The 23,666-nt window shown below is 42.3% G+C and overlaps 2 protein-coding genes across 2 annotated transcripts; both read right to left on the bottom strand.

Moving 5' to 3' along the window:
* Nucleotides 1–1,611: 1,611 nt before the first annotated feature.
* LOC133141584 (proteinase-activated receptor 1-like) lies at nucleotides 1,612–12,808 on the bottom strand. Its single transcript, XM_061262149.1, has 4 exons — nucleotides 12,795–12,808; nucleotides 12,162–12,285; nucleotides 11,922–12,055; nucleotides 1,612–2,663 (listed from the first exon to the last, which is right to left on the bottom strand). Exons 1-4 carry the CDS (start codon nucleotides 12,806–12,808, stop codon nucleotides 1,673–1,675), a joined length of 1,263 nt encoding a protein of 420 aa, XP_061118133.1. The 3' UTR covers nucleotides 1,612–1,672.
* Nucleotides 12,809–12,956: 148 nt separating this feature from the next.
* Nucleotides 12,957–20,862, bottom strand: LOC133141583 (proteinase-activated receptor 1-like). The gene is made up of 5 exons (XM_061262148.1): nucleotides 20,825–20,862; nucleotides 16,348–17,278; nucleotides 13,672–13,805; nucleotides 13,280–13,484; nucleotides 12,957–13,217 (listed from the first exon to the last, which is right to left on the bottom strand). The coding sequence occupies exons 1-5, from the start codon at nucleotides 20,860–20,862 to the stop codon at nucleotides 12,957–12,959; spliced, it is 1,569 nt and encodes a 522-aa protein (XP_061118132.1).
* Nucleotides 20,863–23,666: the final 2,804 nt, after the last annotated feature.

The raw sequence follows: 23,666 nt of genomic DNA, 5'->3' as shown, positions 1-23,666 counted from the left end.
CTAATGGAACTGCTTACAGTATATTCAATAATAAATGATAGATTATGATGAAATTGAAAGGTGGTTATATGTAGCCAATTAGACAATAAGCATTTATTAATTTCAGTATGAAATATATAATTATCTAATCAAAGATGAGTTGATACTTTTAAAGGTCATGCAAGCAAAAGTATTGTGTTCTCACTCAGATTGACTATAGCGTACAATAATCTCGTAATCTATAAGAATGAAGCATTAATACCCAATGTGACCCCCAAAGCCAACAAAAACACAGACATTTAAACAAACACAACTCAGCAAAAAAATAAAAAATGCTCTTCCATTCTATCATTCTATCTTCCCATTATGGAAAACAGGAATTCTCCGTCTCCTTTCATCCATTAATATAATGCTTTTATTGTCATATTTCTTTGATGATGAACATGATTTTAGAACCTATTCTTAAAATTATGAGTTATGATTTTAGAACCCATCTGTTATCATGATCTTTATTGTGTGTGTATAGAATTGGTTCTTGCTTTTTCATGTAACGGTTACAATTATAAGTGTGTTTTAAAATACAAAATTCAACAATACATTTTACTGTATGCCATGTTTCTTTTTTTTTTACTTGACTTTGCTTGTAATAAACTGGAGGGAATGTGAAATGTGAAAACCCATGCGGATAAGAAAATGGATAGGCAGAAAGATATCTGACATTTTATATACTGCCTTACCTCAGCAATCACACCTCAGCAATTGCTAATTTTACTGCATCATTTACTGTGATCAGGATAGGAGGTAATTTTAATCTCATTTAATCTCAATTGAAATGCTTTCGGAAAAGCAACTCAAAGCATTCAGTGCATATAGGTTACTATTTAACTTCTTTCTAAATCTTGGCTTTGGAGCTCCAAGGCCTGTTGCTCCTTAAAATCAGAACACTATTGGTACATCAGGTTTCTCAGTATCAACATACAGAGGAATCAACGGTCCTAATGCTGAATGATAAATATATCAACTTTTTAAAATATATTAGATACAATTTTTTATGTTTATTCACAATCACAACTTCTTTTTTCATTAAGTTAACGGCTGAATAAAAGTATATATTAACGGGCATCATTTGAAAAGTAGGATTTTGGTGCCATCTTCTGTAAAGAAAGGTACATGGAAAACACATTTTAAGGATTAAGACATTTTATATAATATAGATCTATTTAAACATTACATTCTGCAACAATTTAATGTCCATTGTGTTTACATATTGTAAAGCGTATATTGCATACAGTATATGCTGTGTATGTCCGAATAAACACTTGATTTTTACCACTATAATAAGCTGTTGCCTCGCGGCTATCCGCTGCATCCATTGAGGAATAAACAGCTGAATCTTACACAGTCCTTTCAGGCAATTTTCTATAGCAACACAATTCCAACAAGTAAAAAAACGGCAAAGCACTGAAAGGTAGGTGCTTTATTAATCATTTAATGTACAATTATGCATGCTATCAATGTGCACATTTAAATACAAAACTCATCACTTTGGATCATTTTGATGCCTAGAAAAGACAGCTATATGCAGTAATTTCAGAAGTAAAATCTATATCATAGTCTACAGCATAAGCAAGCTTAATACACACATTGTAAAGTGCAGACATACCTTAACAAAAGAAGAGCACATTATCACTTTTCACTTTTCATCACTTTTCATCACTTTGGGTGCCCTGGGAGGACTTCCAGACCCTGAGCCCGCTGGAGGGGCCTGATAGTGGAGGAGCCGGGCGATGTTCTTCTGGCACTGAGATGAGCCATAGTAATAGATGACCGGATCCAGGCAGCAGCTCACACTGCCAATGCACACGGAGACCAGGTAAGCAGCATAGGAGTTGACACTGTGCTGGTCGGCAAACTGTGAGTAGTGGACCAGCAGGAGGACGTTGGACGGGGTGAAGCAGACCACAAACACCGTCAGCACCGTGAATGCCATGACCACGGCCCGGGTCTTCTTGGAGCGCTTTGACCCGCTGGTGCGACGCAGGGCTTGGATTATGCACACGTAGCAGGCAGTGGTAACAACGAGGATGAAGAAGAACGCATAGGAGAAGGTGAGGAAGAAGTAGAGGTAGTAGCTCCGCTCCTCGCTGAGGTCCAGCACGTCATGGCAGGTGGTGATGCCCAGCTGAGGCAGACACATGGTCTGCTTGGACAGGAGGATGGGTATCACCCCGGCGACAGCCAGCAGCCACATGGCAGAACACACGGCCACTGCGTTCCTCCGGCGGCGCCAGGCCAGCGATCTAATGGGGTAGACCACGGCCAGGAAGCGATCGGCACTGATGCTCATCATCAGGAGGACCGAGCAGTACATGTTGCAGTAGAAGGCGGCGGTGACCACACTGCACATGGCCGGCCCATACACCCAGTTGTTGCCATTGAAGCTGTAGGACGCCTTGAATGGCAGCAGCAGCACAAACAGCAGGTCGGCCGTGGCCAGGTTGAGCATGAAGATGGCCGCCGGCTTTTGGGGTCGGACCTTGAGCGAGAACATAAAAACGGCGGCAGCGTTGAGAGGGAAACTGATGATGAACACCAGGACGTAGATGCTGGGGATGACCGTGGTCAGCAAAGAGCCAGTCAGGAACAGTTGAGCCTCTTTGCTGATGACCTTTGTGTCCTCTCCCCTACAGTGATTGAGGGGCTGGATACTACTACTGACCGGATTTTCAGTAGTGTTTCCAGACCCCCTGATTTTAATGGGTTCATTTGACCAACCTGGAAAACTTCCGCCACCACCATCTGCAATGATAAAAAAAAACATTATAGCATGTTTTTCAAGTATTGTGATCAGCTTCTTATAGCTCTACTCATTTTTGCTAGAACAGTGCACATCCACTGCTACAGTGTTGTGAATATGTATTTCTGATATCCGCATTTATTGCAAACTGTATGTGTTACACTGAATAGTTTTGGACAAAATATAATTAGACAAAGGGAACAAAGGGTAGACACAAAGCACATTTTTAAAATTACTATACCATTTATTTCATATCGCCCATATCACCCATGTAAAAAAGTAATTGCCCCCTTAACCCTTTGAAGCTGAATGATGCAATTTGTGTTGAAAGCACTTTAATCTCTGTCAAATAATTATTTCGGAATGTACTGTCAGAACATTTTTTCCATATGCAGGGGAGACTTAAATGTGTAATTGATGGACAGTAAAAGTGGAGTTTTGTTTGAAAATCATGCCTACATTTTTCTAAGGGCATGCTATGGAGCTGGGATACAAATTACTATGGCTGTGCCTGGTGTGCTTAGAAAGACAATGGAGCCACAGCCACAACATTGGACAAATCACCTTTTGATCAGCAAAAACTGTAATCTGCAAGAAATATCTCTAGAGTTTTCCTAAAAGGACATTCGGAGATTCCGAAAGGACACATACAATTTTGCTTACTAAATTATACAACACTTTTTGACCATTTTGATTGACTAACAGCTAATAGCTCATTGTTTATCCCTTCCTCCTCTGGGTGTATCCTTTGTCTCTAGGGATGCCCTCCAAAAATATGAGTGGTTATCTCACCTTTTGTGGGTAACTTTTATAACCCAACTCGGACCCTACTCGCCTTTACAACATTCCGCAATTTCACATGCTATTTATTATTCAAGAGCTGGCTTGTTGCCTTATTTATAAGCATATCTCAAAATAATAAAATATTTAGCAAATGTATTATTTGCTCACTGATATAAAATGGGGTCATGTCACTGAAAATACTATTGTGGAGTCAAAGGTGTTTTCACATACATATTTGTTGTGTACATCAAGCTTTTTGGAATAACCTCTCAAGAACTGATTTTGCCTAACAATTTTTGTGTTGCTTCTACAACAAGGTAAACTTTTTAATGTGCAACTTGAGTTCAATGGTGTAAGCGAATAAGAAACGTTATGAAAACGAGATTAGCTTAGCTATGAATATTCTGAAATGGTTGAAGCCGAGCACCAGCAAAAGAACTGATGATGAACACCAGAACGTAGATGCTGGGGATGACCATGGTCAGCAAAGAGCCAGTCAGGAACAGTTCAGCCTCTTTTTTGATGACCTTTGTGTCCTCTCCCCTACAGTGATTGAGGGGCTGGATACTACTATTGACCGGATTTTCACCTGTAAAACTTCCGGGACCAGGACCATCTGCAATGATTAAAAAAGCATGGCATTATTGCATGTTTTTCAAGTATTGTGATCAGCTTTTTATAGCTCTACTCATTTTTGCTAGAACAGTGCACATCCACTGCTACAGTGTTGTGAATATGTATTTCTGATATCCGCATTTATTGCAAACTGTATGTGTTACACTGAATAGTTTTGGACAAAATATAATTAGACAAAGGGAACAAAGGGTAGACACAAAGCACATTTTTAAAATTACTATACCATTTATTAAATGAAAAAAAGTTCATATCGCCCATATCACCCATGTAAAAAAGTAATTGCCCCCTTAACCCTTTGAAGCTGAATGATGCAATTTGTGTTGAAAGCACTTTAATCTCTGTCAAATAATTATTTCGGAATGTACTGTCAGAACATTTTTTCCATATGCAGGGGAGACTTAAATGTGGAATTGATGGACAGTGAAAGTGGAGTTTTGTTTGAAAATCATGCCTACATTTTTCTAAGGGCATGCTATGGAGCTGGGATACAAATTACTATGGCTGTGCCTGGTGTGCTTAGAAAGACAATGGAGCCACAGCCACAACATTGGACAAATCACCTTTTGATCAGCAAAAACTGTAATCTGCAAGAAATATCTCTAGAGTTTTCCTAAAAGGACATTCGGAGATTCCGAAAGGACACATACAATTTTGCTTACTAAATTATACAACACTTTTTGACCATTTTGATTGGCTAATAGCTAATAGCTAATTGTTTATCCCTTCCTCCTCTGGGGTGTATCCCTTGTCTCTTGGGATGCCCTCCAAAAATATGAGTGGTTATCTCACCTTTTGTGGGTAACTTTTATAACCCAACTCGGACCCTACTCGCCTTTACAACATTGCACAATTTCACAAGCTATTTATTATTCAAGAGCTGGCTTGTTGCCTTATTTATAAGCATATCTCAAAATAATAAAATGTTTAGCAAATGTATTAGGTGCTCACTGATATAAAATGTGGTCATGTCACTGAAAATACTATTGTGGAGTCAAAGGTGTTTTCACATACATATTTGTTGTGTACATCAAGCTTTTTGGCATAACCTCTCAAGAACTGTTTTTGCCGAACAATTTTTGTGTTGCTTCTACAACAAGGTAAACTTTTTAATGTGCAATTTGAGTTCAATGGTGCAAGCGAATAAGAAACGTTATGAAAACGAGATTAGCTTAGCTATGGATATTCTGAAATGGTTGAAGCCGAGCACCAGCAAAAGAACTACCACCGCCTCCACCACAAACAAAGATCCAAGTTCAACGAGCTCACCCCCTCTAGGTAATTTCGTATTGAATTGTAAAAATGAGGAGGCAAAATAAATAATACAAAAGTATTATTGCAATGGTGGGTTCCTGCATTAGCATTCATTTTGGTAAAACATGGTTATATACTGTGGGCATGATACTGTATCAGCATCACAAAATGTTTTGTTGATGTGCCAGTCAGCACAGTGTGCACTGCAGCTAGCTACGAGTGCACCCCAGTGTTTCTCATTAATGGGCCACCACAGTTTCATTTGTCCCGCTACAGTTTCCAAAATATTGTTTTACTCTGATGATAATATTGAGCATAAAATCAAGCGTTGCCAAAATCTCAGTGATCGTTAGAGATCGATAGAGACTTCCAGTAAACTATGTCGTATTCAGTTGGTAAATGCATTGATGTGGTGTGAACTGTTTATTTTGTAATGTCTGTATTTCCAAGGCCCTCAACAACCTATTTCAAGTCAAAAACCTTGTGACTTGTTGTATTGTGTGTATACACTTAAATTACAATTATTCACAGATCTAGCCTCCTTTCCTTTTATAGTACACCAGATTGATGTATTTAACTGTTAAAATTGTCAAAAATGTATCCTGGTCTTCGCCCACTACTGCACCCCCACTCAATTCAGATGCATCCTTAGTGATGTTATTCTTGAACCGGGCCTGTGGCCAGTACACCTCAAACATCGCCAGTGAATGCGCCAATGCGCCAAGTTGATTCCAGAAAATTGTGTCCATAATCTCATTCATCAAAATTACATTAAATTACATTTCATTTAGCAGACACTTTTATCCAAAGCGACGTAAAAAAAAAAAAACGTGCATGTCAAGGTCAACAACATGCAACAAACAACCGAACATGCCAGATAAGGCACAATTCATATAAAGCTGGTTGCTATGAGCGTACACTCACCAAGCACTTTATTAGGAATATTTTTACTTTGTTACACCTACTTATTCATGCTTTAATCTAATCAGCCAATGGTGTGGCAGTGGTGCAATGGATAGAATCAGGTAGATACAGGTCAGGAGCTTCAGTTAATTTTCACATCAACCATCAGAATGGAGGAAAAATGTGATCAAAGTGACTTTGACCGTGGAATGTTATTCGTGGAAGACAGGATGGTTTGAGTATCTCAAAATTGCTGATCTCCTGGGATTTTCACACACTAAACTCTAGAGTTTGCAAACAATGTTGTAAAAAACAAAACAAAAAAACCAGTGAGAAGCAGTTCTGCAGACAGAAACACCTTGTTAATGGCCAGACTGGTCAAGGCTGAGAAGAAGGTGACAGTAACACAAATAACCACACATTACAACAGTGGTATGCAGAAGAGCATCTCTGAACACACAACGCATCATAACTCTAAGTGGATAGGCTACAGCAGCCGAAGCCGAAAAAATAAATCGAATAAATACCTAATAAAGTGCTCACTGAGTGTATATTCGATACCTTCAATGAAAGTGTTATGGCATGTTACCTTACTTACAATGAGCAGTTCTCTCTGATAAACAGAAACGTTTACATATAGAACTGAATATAATGTATTATATCCATGAATGTGTAAGACGGACATGATTACAATCTGACATTGTCACTCAGGGCGCTGGTCAGCTTGTTGGCTTCCTCTGGTACTGTGGCAATATGTGGCTGTAAAGTAATTTAACCCCAGGAGCATGCACCATTAACCCCCACTGAGTCCCTAGGCTGTAAACAGATAAACCCAAGAGTAGCTATTCCTGCGACCTCTGTAATGACTGTAGATATCTCGTCAGTTCGTGAGACGTGCACATAATGCGCAATGTGACATGCGTCGGTACCAGCAGAGGATTGTTCAGATGAGTAAATCTCAGGACAGGATTCCTATAGCGATCAAGTCAAAATTATCAATAAGAAATCTCCCTCATGTGAATAACTAATCTAAATTATTATTCTAAAATGGAGTCAGGTAAACGAAGGTGAATGTATTGGCCCTATTGTGCAGATTCTTGGTCAGCCCAGACCAGTAAAGAGCGGAAGGCAGAGTGGTACCACTGCCTTTGTATCGTGGTTTATTTATTGGCTGATCTAGAATCTCCGCATAGGGGCCACTAATTTTTAACCCTATTGGTATTCTTTCAGCAACACCAGAAGGACAAGCACGCTGATACCTTCAGCCCTGGCTAAATTCCGTCGTTGGGTTAGCGTGGGGTTTTACAAATGTAAACAACACCAATGACAATTTCTTATCTTAACAATAAAATCAATATGAAACCTTATGAAAACAAAAATGCCTTTGATGTTCTTGTTTTTAAATGCGTATTATGTCTTCCGCAATTCATTAGGTTCGTAATTATGTAATCTTTACCAGCCCTTGTTAGAAAATAAATATTAATGCATATTATAAAACCGTTTTCAATGTATGCATTTTTAAACCCTCCAGTTAACTTCCCAAGCCCAATGTCCTTTGCACAGATAATCCAAATAGCCAAAAAAACAAGGGCAAGATGGTAAAGAGGATACTGACCATTTTGTGCAGCTGCGTTGTGCAGACAGAGAAAAAACAACAATTCTAAGAACATGGCTGTAGTTTGCACTTCAAGTGTTGGTGTCCAGGAAAATGTACGTTGCAACTTAATTTATAGTCATCGCAAAGCCACAGGAAGGCATTATGCAATCTCTGCTCTTAGTGTTCCTGGACACACCACACACTGCAGCTTTGTGTTATGAACAACAGAAATGACTGCCAACAATGCAGAGACTTGAAAATTCAAAGATCTCACCTATGTTTTATTACAAAAAGGATTTTTTTTAACATTTTAGCAAGCAAGGTGTAATTTGTGATTTCTTTTCAGAAACGTTGCTAGTGCTGATTTTATTTCTGACCCAGAGTTCACTCAAATGGCAAGGACAGCTATATCAGATTATTATATAGCTTCATTTTCAAATTATAAAAAAACATTAAATCATTACCACAGAAACTACAATTCTGGCCCCATTATGGACAAATGTGCAATTAGCAATGCTTTCAACCAAATTTTACTGATGTTTATTAAATTACATTACAGTCATTTAGCAGAGCAACTTACAATAAAGTGCAAAAAACTATTTGTAATGTCTTTGTGGGAACTGAGCATGCTGCTGTCCCAGGTGATTAATTGAGTCATCTTTTAATTCCTCAATTAGGCTCTCTGGTACCAGGGACCAGTTTTCCTTTGCACTATTAAGCGATACATGCTCTAATGAGCATTGTTATAAAGAAAAGCACTGGTGAAGATCAACTAGATCCTGGCCTTTTATGACATACAGCACCATTTATTGTGAAGCCCTTATTAAACATATTTAACCTGACATTTATGAATGGAAAAACTTCAAAGTATCGAAGTCTGACACTACTGTGGGGATTTCACGGATATAAATAATTATTGCCCATTTCTATATTACCCGTTTCACAAAGTTTCTTCAGTCACTGGTAAATAATCAACTTCACACTTTCTTATCCATTAACACCATCCTGAAACAACATTAATCTGGTTTCACACCTGATCACAGATGGTTTCAGAATTATTTATCCAATAGGACTCATGCTATGGAGTCAGCATTCTCTAGGTGTGCCACAAGGTTCCATCCATGGACCTCTCTTGTTCACCACTTACATGACAGTGGCCAAAATAAGAAACTGTAACGCATATTACCCATCCATTCACCATTGTATGCTTCTGGTAATGAGTGGTGAATTGCAGTTCAACCACAGTTAAGATATTGATGATGTCAGCAAGATAATATTGGAAACGATTTACATTAGCTCTATCACAGAAAGGCATTATGGATTGATGAGTATTACATAGAGCGTTATGTGAGACAGGTGCGTAGGGGGTTGGACCCAAAATGCACGACTCAGAAACAGTGGTGTAATAAAATCCCATCAGGGCTTTATTTGGGGAATATCCAGAGAGCGTGGTCAAAAAGCAAGCAATGTTCATACACAAAAAAATCCAGCCAAAAAACCAAAGTGCAGTACCGGGGCAGAAGGCAGTCTCGTAATCGGTACCCCATGCAAGAAGTCCGGTAGCCAGGAAAGCTGTCAGTGGGGCAGAAGTACAGGCAGGCGGTAGGCAGGCTCAGGGTCGATGACAGTGCAAGAATCAAGACCGAAGTACAAAAACAGCAGGCAAAGTCATGGTACAGGCAGGCAATGGTCAACAAAACAGAAGTTCAGCAGAAGTTCTTTGGTCAATAACCAGACTTACTCATAACAAACAGGATGCAAACAATTTTGCAAAGACAAGACATGAACCTGAGCTTTATATGCAGGTGAAGACAGGTGTAGACAATTAGCTTGAGAGCAGCAAGAGAATGGAAATCAGGTGTGGAGGATTGACAAGTTAACGAGGTAATTATTAATCATTAGTAATAAATCTATCCTGCCCCAGCATTAGTAAATTAGTAAATGACATGCACATGAAACGTAAGGTAACATGAACACATGATTAGAATGTTAGTATTACCCAATCCTGATCTAGCATTAGTAGATTAGTAAGTAGACAAGGGAAATTGAAACAATTAGGGTGTGAGTGACAGGGAAAAGGGAAAGAGAGAAAGAGAGAAAGCAGGAATGCAAGATTTGCAGAAAGACATGAAAAAGTGTATGCTAATCAATGACCAGTACAACGTAACATGAAACATAAATTGTGACATAACAAGTTTGCGAAATATGACAATAAACTAAATAACATGACATGGCAAGACTAACAATTAAATCGTAACAACAACTAAACATGAAACATAACATGACATGAAACATAAAAACTTGGTGATACTAGACTAACATAATACGTGACATGACAATAACATAACCAAGACAATAACTAAACATAAAACATGACATGACAAACATGAAACGTGACATTATGAGTGCATTATAATATGCTTTACTTATCACCCTGTGAAGCTGTTTTGGACTACAGAGCATATTCATGAATGCAATAATAAAATAATTGAATAAATGATAAATGAAAATACTGAATAATACTGAACAAAATGATTGACACCCCTAACCAATTATTGTAAATAAAATAAAAGTGAGTTTGCCCAACCTAATTGGAGTTATAACTGGAAGAGAGTGCTATGGTCAGATGAGACATTTTTGCCATACACCATCGACATGTTTGCCAGTGAAATGGAATGCATACAAGGAGAAGCACCTCATATCTACTGTGGAATATGGTGGTGGGACATTGATATTTGCTGCCAGTGGTTGGCCTGTAGCGTAGTGGTTAAGGTAAATGACTGGGACACCTAAGGTCGGTGGTTCTAATCCCGGTGTAGCCACAATAAGATCTGCACAGCCGTTGGGCCCTTGAACAAGGCCCTTAACCCTGCATTGCTCCAGAGGAGGATTGTCTCCTGCTTAGTCGAATCAACTGTACATCGCTCTGGATAAGAGCATCTGCCAAATGCCAAGCCAATGTAATGTTGTAGTGGCAAAGTCCTTTACCTGCCGCTACTGGCTGCTAACAGGAGTACTTTGTTGAAGACGTGCACTCAGACATAATACTCAAATCACTTGATGTTAATTGACGTTTATTCTCACCATGTCCATATTCGTCCATTTCATCCGTTACTCCAATAGTAACAGGCAACCAATAAAACATAATAAACAGCCACAGATTTATTCTGGCGTAATTGAGCACAAATGAGTAAAACAGTCAAAAACTGTTTGCTTCCCTCTATTAGCAACAGCTGGGCATTGCCTGACAATTACCCATATAAACTTGCATGACCCCACATGACCTGTAGTCAGCCTGGTCATTGACATGCACCCCCTGGTGGCATGGATGACTAAAATGCATACGGCTCTTACAAATGTAATGTAATGTCGAGGGGCGCTATTTAAGTTCAATGACGCAAAGAATTGAACAAAGTATCAGGAAATCTTGCCAGAAAATCTGGTTGCCTCTGCTAGGATAGGAAGCTGAAACTTCTCTCAGCTAGTCAATGACTTCAAATATGCACTCATCAAAATCCACACAGAAATGGTTAAGTAAAAACAACAACCATGTTCTGCAATGGCCATCTTAGTCTCCATCCTTAAAGCCTTTGAAAAACCTGTGGTCTGAACTGAAGAGGGGTGTAGCCCAAGGATATCAATGATACTAAAAAGATCTGCATTGAGGAATGGTCATAAAACCCTCCAAATGTGTTCTCTTATCACAAATTATAGGAAAATACTCATGGCTGTCATCTTTGCCAGGGTTGTTTGCACAATGTATTAAACAATAATAGTGGAACCTGGAAATATTTTTGGTTTATTCCATCAAATCATTAATAAAGCATGCTGTTTTATTAATAAAGCTTATGTCAACAACTGTATGATTTTTTAAGTTGCAGCATTGTTTGTGCATATTTGTGACCAGTTCTATCATAAACAGCGGTCTTCCGAGGTTGTGGTGGCTGGCATGGCTGCGAACCCGGACAGGAGTACCGCTGCACGGAGAAACGTTCGGAGCGAGCTGCGCCGGGACAGAGCCGCGGAGCGTTGCGGGAGTTGGGGGAGGAGCGGCACCGCAGAGGACCGGGCTGGTCCGAAGGACGCTGGGCTGTTTCACTGCAACAACACTGTGAGGGGAGATGGCAGGCCCTGACGAGGGCGGACAAACTTTCCGTCTCCCACTCTATTGAACAAATAAAGTGACATCCAGCACCGGGGCCAGCGCCAACTCACTTCCCAGCGGCTAGGCGCAGCCAGGGCTCTTCTCCCGGAACCGAACTTCCGTGCAGCGGCCAGCAGGACAGTCCGGGCCGCAGGCCAGTAGCCACCGACCGAAGGACAGTGGGAGGCTGCGGGCCTGGGAGGGGGGAATTGTTATTTTGTTGGGTTTACTTTCTTTTTTTTGTAGTGAGACCCAGTCTGGAGGTGTGGGCTCACTACCTTATTTTTTTGCTTATTTGTGTGTTTTGTGTGTGTGCGGGAGTGCGTGTTGGGAGTGCGTGTGAGATCCCGCCTGGTGATTCCCCCAGTGAGAGGGTAGAGGACCCCCCCCGCCTGAGTGGGACACGTGTGATTTTATCTTTTAGGGCGTGTGCACGTGTGAGGTAGGGCGGGGTTGGTGCGAGGTTGTGGCGTACTCTGTAGTTTTAATAATGAATACAATAAAATGTTTTGCCCTTTACCTGCGTTGTCCTGAGCTCCTTGTGGTGGGTGGGTTCTGCAAAGAGAATAATCGGAATGTGGATGGGGCTGGGGGCTTTCCCGCTCCTGACAAATTTGGCGTAATCGGCAGGACCCACCCAGTTATACCACAGGGACATGGACGAACAGGAGGCAGCTGTGGTTGTGCCCCCGCCGGGCGGTTACGGTGGGGTCGCCATGCCTTGGTTTATGTATGCCCTGTGGGTCCCCAAGTTCTCTGGTGATGGAGGCACAGCTAAGTATGGGGAATGGCGTGCTCAGGTACAGGCGATGCTCCGGGCGCAGGGTCTCACGGGAGTCCAACAGGCTGACTTCATTGTGGGGGCTCTAGATGGGCGCGCCCGGCAGGAGGTGCTGCTGGTGCTGGCTGGGCGGCGGAACACAGTGGCCCTTGTGTGGGCCCTGTTGGAGGAGGTCTTCAGTCGCCCTGTCCCTGGCCGTGGCCCGCGCCCATTTTTTGTCCCTGGAGCCGGGCCCTGGAGGTGTATCTCCTGCGGCTGCGGGAGATTCACATGAAGTGGCGGGCCCGGGAACCGGGTGAGGAGGGGGGCGGATGATGCCATTCTCCGGGACCAGTTCCTTCTGGGCCTGCGGAGGAGCCCCGTACAACAGGAGCTCCAGCGACAGGTGCGGTGCCGCCCGGTTGTTACCTTCTCAGAGGTGAGCCGGGAGGCCCGGGAGCTGGAGCTGGAGCAGTGGGGGGATGAGGGGGCAGCGTGTTTTGTCTCTCGCTCTCTTCCTTCCAGGGTGCCGGTGGTTCCAGCGCCGGTTGTGGATGTGGAGCGGTGGAAGGCGGCAGTGCGGGCAGAGCTGTGGCAAGAGCTCCAGGACCAGATGGCAACCCTGGGGAAGACCCTGGTTGCAGAGATTCAGCAGCAGCTGTCACAGGCCCCGTTCCCCCAGACCGCGCAGGCGCCCCTAGGGGTGAGGAGCCCTCTGCCTTCTCCTGAGTTGGAGGGTCTCACCCCAGAGAAGCACATGAGGGTGGGCGGGGGTGTTCGCAGCACATGAGGAGGACTTTGGCCGGACCGAGGTAGTGTACCATCCGATACCGACCGGGAATGCTCCTCCTTGTCGTGAGCGATATCGCCCTCTGCCCCCAGGTCTGTACCCGGAGCTGCGGTCCTTGGTGCAGGGGATGCTGGAGAGCGGGGTGATCGTGGAGAGTTCCAGTCCCTGGGCCGCGCCGGTGGTCCTGGTGTGGAAGAAGGATGGGGCCTGGCGGTTCTGCGTGGATTACCGCCGCCTGAACGCGGTTACACACAAAGACGCTTACCCGCTCCCCAGGATCAAGGAATCACTCACGGGTATGAAGCGGGCAGAGTGGTTCTCCATCCTGGATTTGGTGAGCGGGTATTGGCAGGTGGCGGTGGACCCGCGGGACCGCTAGAAGACCTTCTTTGCCACACCCCTCGGGCTCTTCCAGTTTGAGGGGATGCCGTTCAGCCTGTGCAATGCTCCTGCCACGTTCCAGAGGTTGATGCAGAGGTGTCTGGGGGACCTGGTAAATTATTCCATTCTGATATATCTGGATGATATCGTGGTCTTTTCCCCAGACTTTAAAGATCATCTGCATCGTTTACGTTTATTACGTGACTCCCTTCACTCCCTATTTTGACTTCCTTATTGTCATTTGTTAATTCCTCTCACCTGTTCCTCATTTTCTTTTCCCCAGCTCCCACATATGTTGGTCATTTGTGTTCATTTGTGAATGTATTTAAGCATGCCTGGTATGCTGTTCTAGTCTGTTTTCGGTTTCATTTCTTGATTTCGACCGCTGCCTCATTATTTCAGATGTATTCTTGGATTCTTGATTCTGTACTTCTGCTTCCTTGGAACTGTCTATGAATGCAGAACACCACAGTTTAGCTGCATCATGACAATTCAAAAAGCTGTGTGAGGTTTTGCTATGTGTTTTGTGTTTACTCTATTTCTCGTTGTCTAACGTTACATTTCGTCATAACATCTCAGACCATTCAGTGTGACAAATATGAAATAATAGAGGAAATCAGGAAGTACTTTTTAATGGAACTGCTTACAGTATATTCAATGATAAATGATAGATTATGATGACATTGAAAGATGGTTATATGTACCCAATGTGACCCACAAAGTCAACAAAAAACAGACATTTAAACAAACACAACTCAGCAAAAAAATAAAAAATAGAAAATACATCTCTTCCATTCTATCATTCTATCTTCCCATCATGGAAAACAGGTATTCTCCGCCTCCTTTAATCCATTAGTATAATGCTTTTATTGTCACATTTCTTTGATGATGAACATGATTTTAGAACCTATTCTTAAAATTGTGAGTTATGATTTTAGAACCCATCTGTTATCATGATCTTTATTGTGTGTGTATATAATTGGTTCTTGCTTTTTCATGTATCGGTTACAATTACAAGTGTGTTTTAAAATACAAAATTCAACAAAACATTTTACTGTATGCCATGTTTTTTTTTTTACTTGACTTTGCTTGTAATAAAATGTAGGGAATGTGAAATGTGAAAACCCATGCGGATAAGAAAATGGATAGGCGGAAAGATATCTGACATTTTATAAACTGCCTTACCTCAGCAATCACACCTCAGCAATTGCTAATTTTACTGCACCAAAATTTACTGTGATCAGGATAGGAGGTAATTTTAATCTCATTAATCAGCCTTTGCATTAGCCCACAAGAAGGCTGATGTTTCAAAATATAATATCACACCTGAACCGTAATAATATAATGCTGGGGAATCAATAGCAGTGCCATATTAAGAAGCTTCTTTATCTTATTAATGGAGGAAAAACATACTGGCAATTGAAATGCTTTCGGAAAAGCAACTCAAAGCATTCAGTGCATATAGGTTACTATTGAACTTCTTTGCAAATCTTGGCTTTGGAGATCCAAGAGCTGTTGCTCCTTAAAATCAGAACACTATTGGTACATCAGGTATCTCGGTATCAACATGTCCTAATGCTAAATGATAAATATATCAACTTTTTAAAATATATTAGATACAATTCTTTATGTTTATTCATAATCACAACTTCTTTTTTCATTAAGTTAACGGCTGAATAAAATTATAGTATATATTAATGGGCATCATTTGAAAAGTAGGATTTTGGTGCCATCTTCTGTAAAGAAAGGTACATGGAAAACACATTTTAAGGATTAAGACATTTTATATTATATAGATCTATTTAAACATTACATTCTGCAACAATTTAATGTTCATTGTGTTTACATATTGTATGTAAACAATATGTAAACACAGTATATGCTGTGTATGTCCTAATAAACATTTGATTTTTACCACTATAATAAGCTTTTGCCTATCCGATGCATCCATTGAGGAATAAAGAGTTGAATCTTACACAGTCCTTTCAGGCCATTTTCTATAGCAACACAATTCCAACAAGTAAAAAAACTGCAAAGCACTGAAAGGTAGGTGCTTTACTAATCATTTAATGTACAATTATGCATGCTATCATTTAAATACAAAACTCATCACTTTGGATCATTTTGATGCCTAGAAAAGACAGCTATATGCAGTAATTTCAGAAGTAAAATCTATGTCATAGTCTACATCATAAGCAAGCTTAATACACACATTGTATAAGTGCAGACATATGTTAATTAAAGAAGAGCACATTATCACTTTTCACTTTTCATCACTTCTCATCACTTTGGGTGCCCTGGGAGGACTTCCAGACCCTGAGCCCACTGGAGGGGCCTGACAGTGGAGGAGCCGGGCGATGTTCTTCCGGCACTGAGATGAGCCATAGTAATAGATGACCGGATCCAGGCAGCAGCTCACACTGCCAATGCACACGGAGACCAGGTAAGCAGCGTAGGAGTTGGCACTGTGCTGGTCGGCAAACTGTGAGTAGTGGACCAGCAGGAGGACGTTGGACGGGGTGAAGCAGACCACAAACACCGTCAGCACCGTGAATGCCATGACCACGGCCCGGGTCTTCTTGGAGCGCTTTGACCCGCTGGTGCGACGCAGGACTTGGATTATGCACACGTAGCAGGCAGTGGTAACAACGAGGGGGATGAAGAAGAACGCACAGGAGAAGGTGCGGAAGAAGTAGAGGTAGTAGCTCCGCTGCTCGCTGAGGTCCAGCACGTCATGGCAGGTGGTGATGCCCAGCCGAGGCAGACACAAAGTCTGCTTGTACAGGAGGATGGGTATCACCCCGGCGACAGCCAGCAGCCACATGGCAGAACACACGGCCACTGCGTTCCTCCGGCGGCGCCAGGCCAGCGATCTAATGGGGTAGACCACGGCCAGGAAGCGATCGGCACTGATGCTCATCATCAGGAGGACCGAGCAGTACATGTTGCAGTAGAAGGCGGCGGTGACCACACTGCACATGGCCGGCCCATACACCCAGTTGTTGCCATTGAAGCTGTAGGACGCCTTGAATGGCAGCAGCAGCACGAACAGCAGGTCGGCCGTGGCCAGGTTGAGCATGAAGATGGCCGCCGGCTTTTGGGGTCGGACCCTGAGCGAGAACATAAAAACGGCGGCAGCGTTGAGAGGGAAACTGATGATGAACACCAGGACGTAGATGCTGGGGATGACCGTGGTCAGCAAAGAGCCAGTCAGGAACAATTGAGCCTCTTTGCTGATGACCTTTGTGTCCTCTCCCCTACAGTGATTGAGGGGCTGGATACTACTACTGACCGGATTTTCAGTAGTGTTTCCAGACCCCCTGATTTTAATGGGTTCATTTGACCAACCTGGAAAACTTCCGCCACCACCATCTGCAATGATAAAAAAAAAACAGGGCATTATAGCATGTTTTTCAAGTATTGTGATCAGCTTCTTATAGCTCTACTCATTTTTGCTAGAACAGTGCACATCCACTGCTACAGTGTTGTGAATATGTATTTCTGATTTACGCATTAATTGCAAACTGTATGTGTTACACTGAATAGTTTTGGACAAAATATAATTCGACAAAGGGAACAAATGGTAGACACAAAGCACATTTTTAAAATTACTATACCATTTATTAAATGAAAAAAAGTTAATATTGCCCATATCAGCCATGTAAAAAAGTAATTGCCCCCTTAACCCTTTGAAGCTGAATGATGCAATTTGTGTTGAAAGCACTTTAATCTCTGTCAAATAATTATTTCTGAATGTACTGTCAGAACATTTTTTCCATATGCAGGGGATTCTTAAATGTGGAATTGATGGACAGTAAAAGTGGAGTTCTGTTTGAAAATCATGCCTACATTTTTCTAAGGGCATGCTATGGAGCTGGGATACAAATTACTTTGGCTGTACCTGGTGTGCTTAGAAAGACAATGGAGCCACAGCCACAACATTGGACAAATCCCCTTTTGATCAGCAAAAATTGTAATCTGCAAGAAATATCTCTAGAGTTTTCCTAAAAGGACTCCGAAAGGACACATACAATTTTGCTTACTAAATTATACAACACTTTTTGACCATTTTGATTGGCTAATAGCTAATAGCTAATTGTTTATCCCTTCCTCCTCTGGGGTGTATCCCTTGTCTCTAGGGATGCCCTCCAAAAATATGAGTGGTTATCTCACGTTTTGTGGGTAACTTTTATAACCCAACTCGGACCCTACTCGCCTTTACAACATTCCGCAATTTCACAAGCTATTTATTATTCAAGAGCTGGCTTGTTGCCTTATTTATAAGCATATCTCAAAATAATAAAATATTTAGCAAATGTATTAGGTGCTCACTGATATAAAATGGGGTCATGTCACTGAAAATACTATTGTGGAGTCAAAGGTGTTTTCACATACATATTGTTGTTTACATCAAGCTTTTTGGCATAACCTCTCAAGAACTGTTTTTGCCTAACAATTTTTGTGTTGCTGCTACAACAAGGTAAACTTTTTAATGTGCAATTTGAGTTCAATGGTGCAAGCGAATAAGCAACGTTATGAAAACGAGATTAGCTTAGCTATGGATATTCTGAAATGGTTGAAGCCGAGCACCAGCAAAAGAACTACCACCGCCGCCACCACAAACAAAGATCCAAGTTCAACGAGCTCACCCCCTCTAGGTAACTTGGTATTGAATTGTAAAATAGAGGAGGCAAAATAAATAATACAAAAGTATTATTGCAATGGTGGGTTCCTCCATCAGCATTCATTTTGGTAAAACATGGTAATATACTGTGGGCATGATACTGTATCAGCATCACAAAATGTTTTGTTGACGTGCCAGTCAGCACAGTGTGCACTGCAGCTAGCTACGAGTGCATCCCAGTGTTTCTCATTAATGGGCCACCACAGTTTCATTTGTCCCGCTACAGTTTCCGAATGAACCCAAAATATTGTTTTACTCTGATGATAATATTGAGCATAAAATCGGCGTTGCCAAAATCTCAGTGATCGTTTTATGTAGAGACTTCCAGTAAACTATGTCATATTCAGTTGGTAAATGCATTGATGTGGTGTGAACTGTTTATTTTGTAATGTCTGTATTTCCAAGGCCCTCAACAACATATTTCAAGTCAAAAAAACCAGTGAGAAGCAGTTCTGTGTAAGGCGGAAATGATTACAATCTGACATTGTCACTCAGGGCGCTGGTCAGCTTGCTGGCTTCCTCTGGTACTGTGGCAATATGTGGCTGTAAAGTAATTTAACCCCAGGAGCATACACCATTAACCCCCACCGTCTCCGCACCCATACGGGCAGGAACCTGTGGGGGAAGACTCAGGCATCTGTTTTCTTTAGAAGCTCTCTGGTCCCAGGGTTTACTCAGGCCTCCAGCTGTAAAACTTGTTACGACAGGGGAAACATCCTTTGCGGCACGGGAAGGTTTCAGAGGGCACGGCCTGTTGGGCCCATTATTCCCTTCGACCCCCTTCCTTACTCCCTCCCTCTCACATCTCCCTCATTCCTCAGTTTCCCTGGAAGTATGTAATGGTTCTGTATTTGTTCTGTATCTTTTCATGTTTGTTCTTGTTTATTATTCATTTTTCATAGTTACCTGGTTTATGTTTTCCATTACAGTTCTCTATTGTCCTCCCCTGTTATGTCTGCGTCTGAATGTTTACCAGTCTAGTCACTCCCCTGTCTGCGTGTCCCACTATTCGGGTGGTTACGGTAGTTTTCGGGTTTTCAACATTTTTTCTAAAACTCGCGATTCTTACTTCCTGCTTTTTCTTGGTAGTTAAATGTTGTAAAGCACGATTCTTACGAACTACTACTAATCTTGGTTTTGTACAGTACTAATCTGATTAATACACTTACTGTCTGTCTAACTAACTAACTAACTAACTGACTAACAATCACTTTTATTGGGTAGTTCACGTAACTAACTCACTAACGCAATCGCTTAGTATTTCTGCACTGTTCTGTAACTCCGCCTCCCTATGCTATCCCTGATTACTTGTTTAGTTTCAGCGAAGTGTTCGCACCTGTCTCTTACAATTACTACGTCTTCAAACTATGCAAATGTCTACTCCCTAATCCGGATCCGTATGTTTTACATGTTTTGTTTCGTGCATCCAGTCCGCGTTTTTGTCTCTCTCCCGTTATTATGTTATTAGCCTATTATGTTTCCGCACCTGTTGTCTATTTGTTTAGCCCACCTTTTTTCTCTGCCCCGCCTAGATTGTCACCTTCCCTCTTGTATTTAAACCTCATTCTCAGTATGCTTCTTTGTCAGAACGTTGATTGTAGTAAGTGCCGATTTTGTGTAAGCCTTATTTTTGAGATTCATGATAGACACCCCTTTGCCTTGACTCCTTCTTATGTATTGTAGTACGTCAATGAAGAGGCTGTGTAATACGATTCCATTACTTTACTGGAACATCGTTAACAATGAGTACAGCATTACATGTACTGGAACTTCTCTCTTCTTCTTCCCATTTTTGCATCCTTCCTATCGTAATCAGAATCACCATAGCCTGACACCTAGTGGCATAGAATACAACATATTCCCCTCTTACTTAAGAATAACACATACCAAACTTAGTACGAAAGCAACAACCTAAAAGTAATGTTTTATAACTCACACAAGTCTATCAATGACCTTTTGTAATTTAGTAACTTATACACTTGTTTTTAACTGTATATCTCTATGTTGAACTTAAGCATACATCAACACCATTGATCTCTTTAATTAGTCCTTCTTAATCATTAACTGAAAAAGATTATCATTCCACAAAATCCTCCAGCCAACGTGGCGGTCGTCTCACGTGAGCTGGAACCTCTTTGGCTGGAATACGATGAGCATCTTGAGGAATATCTGGCTGAAGAACTGTAGGCGGGTCTTCAGTAGGTGAGTCAATTACAGGAAAGTCTGAAATAACCGGCCTTGCAGGAGCATTGGACAAAGTTAAATGAGAAGCATGCCACTTCTTCCCATCCTGTAACAGATAAGTCGCAGGACCGACTTTCGGTTGGATCCGCATTGGTTCTGTGAACCTTGGGTGCGCTTTTGTTGGTTTCCGAACGCGCACGCTATCTCCCTCTCTGAATGTAGGAGTGCGCACACCTCGTCTGAAGTCAGTGTAGGTTTTCATCTTACTCTGTTGAGCTGTGACTCTTCGTGACAGGGCCACATCATCCTTAGAGGAAGACACTGGTGTCAGAATATTTAAGCGAGTGCGCATCCCCGACGAGTAATTCAAAAGGAGAAATCCCGGTAGTTGAATGGGAAGTAGAGCGATACACCTGAAGGAAATCATTGACAGTCTTTTTCCAGGGTTTCCTCTCTAGGATGGCAGATTGAATGCAGCTTTTAAGCACACGGTGGAAACGCTCAATAGCGCCATTTGCAGCAGGGTGATAGACAGATGTGCGTATGTGCTGTATGTCTCTGGATTTAAGAAATTCAGCGAACTCAGCAGACGTGAATTGACTCCCGTTATCTGTCACTATGCTACTGGGGTTTCCAAATTTGCTGAAGACTGATGTGAGGAATGTTATGACATTGTCAGACGTAACAGTGGCAGTGAAAGCCACCTCTGGCCATTTACTGTGATAGTCAGTCAATGTGATCGCGTATTTACAGTCCCATGGAGCGACTTCCATTGGCCCGACTATGTCAATAGCCAACTTCTCCCACGGCTGAGATGGGAACGGCACCGGTTGTAGTGGAGCAGCGGCAGGTGTAGCAGTTTTGTCGTATGACTGGCATAACTGGCATCCCTTGACTTGTTGATTGACTTGCTCGTCCATGCCTGGCCACCAGTATAGGTCACGGAGTCTCTGTTTCGTCCTGACAATTCCTTGATGGCCCGCATGCGCTAAATTTACCAGTGTGTTACGCAGAGAGAGTGGAGCAACAAGACGCGTGCCTCTGAACACATAGTCATTTTGCACACTGAACTCATCTCGCAAGCGAAAATAAGAGCGTACAGTATCAGGGAGTATAGAGGAAGAGCGGGGCCAGCCTTTAGCAATCTGTGATCGCAGGGCAGTAAAGTCTATCAGCAACGTTTTGGCAGCCTCGAAACTGCACTGAGCCTCCTTTGTCCACTTAAACTCTACATCTTGACGGATGCAAGCGCGCAGTGGTTCGACGACAGTGGCGAAATTTGGAATGAATTTGTTATACCAGGATAACAGTCCTAAGAAGGAACGCAGTGTGGTGCATTCAGGATAGCTGAGAGATGGTCGTCAGTTGGTTGGATCCCCTACGGTGTAACTGTGTGCCCAAGAAAGCGCAAGGTGGTTTTATTGAACTGACATTTGTCTCTGTTAAGCTGTAAGCCTGCCTCCTGTAAGCGCTTTAGAACAGAGGCAAGGGTGGCATCATGTGCAGCTCGTGTTTTTCCCCAAATAATTATATCGTCTAAATAATGGGCTACATTGGGCAAGCCCTCCAGCACTCTAGCCAACGTCTTCTGGAATGCAGAAGGGGCTGTAAGCCAGTCATAAGTAACATTTGGTCTCATGCGCTGGTCAGCTTGCTGACTTCCCCCTCCTGGAGCATACATTGTTAGCCCCCACCGTTGGCACACATGCCTGTGGGGGAGAGCTAGAGAAGGATTCTTAGAGGCACCTTCTTGGGCCCTGGGGGCCCCCCTTTTCTCACATTCCTACAGGATTTGAGTACAGGAGTACTGGAGATGGCATAAAGATGTTTCATGATAATCCCAGGTCAGAATATAGTGATGTTTGGTGTTATTCTGATTGGTTCAGTGCGACTGGTGTAATGGTCTAGTTTTTGTAACAGTCTACCTTTGATATCACAACCATTCAGGAGCCGAGGGGAAACTGGGCAAAAGCTGTCTCTGTAGAAGCCATGTGTTTTAGCCCCCTGCCTGGTGGGCCTGGCTGTAAATTATAGATGGGTGACTCACTTTTAGGGTCAAGAACTAAGGCCTGGATTTCGGAGATAAGGAGAAGAAACCAAACAGTCTGGGATGTCTCCTTTCCTTTCATTCACCCAAATCAGGTTTATCCAAAAGGTATATTACCATGAGAGGCACAAAGACATATTTACAGCATAATGCAGTTATCATGAAAACTCCCAACTACAGCATTCATAGATATGATGGGGCGGCCTGTAGCATAGTGGTTAAGGTCAGGAAGGGCTGCCATCTGTGAGGAGCCTGTGAGCTGGGGGTTGACTCTGCCATTTGTGAGGTGGGGGTTCTGGTGTGTGTCAAAAGGGACAAAGGACAATACTGTTTGTAGTACCTTTTGAGGAGTTCCAGACCAGTGACGCCAAGAAGATAAAGGATAGATATATGGTGGGTGGATGAGCGGTTCCCGGGCAATTAGGCCATGTGGGCCATTAAAACTCCCGGGAAAAGAATGTGCCTAACATCTTATGACCCCACACCTGGTCACTTCCAGGGGGAAAGACTCCGGGCAGTACCACAGTGCCCTCCTTTGGGCACTGCTGTCATTACCCCAGGGACTACTCTCTTGGATGAAAACCTCAAAACTGTTGTTTAGATGGTCAATAGACCCGGTACAATATTGTAAACATTGCCCATGTGATCCTTGTTGTATTGCAATATGCCCATTGTAGAAATAACATGAATTACATGTAAAATGGATACACAGGAGGGAGGTTTCATGATA

Source organism: Conger conger, chromosome 12 (assembly GCF_963514075.1).
Source record: "Conger conger chromosome 12, fConCon1.1, whole genome shotgun sequence".
NCBI classification, from domain to species: domain Eukaryota; kingdom Metazoa; phylum Chordata; class Actinopteri; order Anguilliformes; family Congridae; genus Conger; species Conger conger.
The sequence above is the reverse complement of the archived record's forward strand: the minus strand, read 5'-3'. Positions and strand labels throughout refer to the sequence as shown.

Excerpts from the sequence above, each read along its gene's own strand:
- LOC133141584 (XM_061262149.1), bottom strand. Across the intron at positions 12,056-12,161 it reads CTGCGCCTAGCCGCTGGGAA|TGTTGTTGCAGTGAAACAGC; the intron begins GTGAGTTGGCGC and ends CTCCCCTCACAG. Across the intron at positions 2,664-11,921 it reads GAACGTTTCTCCGTGCAGCG|GGGAGAGGACACAAAGGTCA; the intron begins GTACTCCTGTCC and ends CAATCACTGTAG.
- LOC133141583 (XM_061262148.1), bottom strand. The coding sequence starts at position 20,862 with ATGCTCATCGTATTCCAGCCAAAGAGGTTCCAGCTCAC. Across the intron at positions 17,279-20,824 it reads CCAAAGAGGTTCCAGCTCAC|GGGAGAGGACACAAAGGTCA; the intron begins GTGAGACGACCG and ends CAATCACTGTAG. Across the intron at positions 13,218-13,279 it reads CCCGGCTCACCTCTGAGAAG|GCCCAGAAGGAACTGGTCCC; the intron begins GTAACAACCGGG and ends GCTCCTCCGCAG.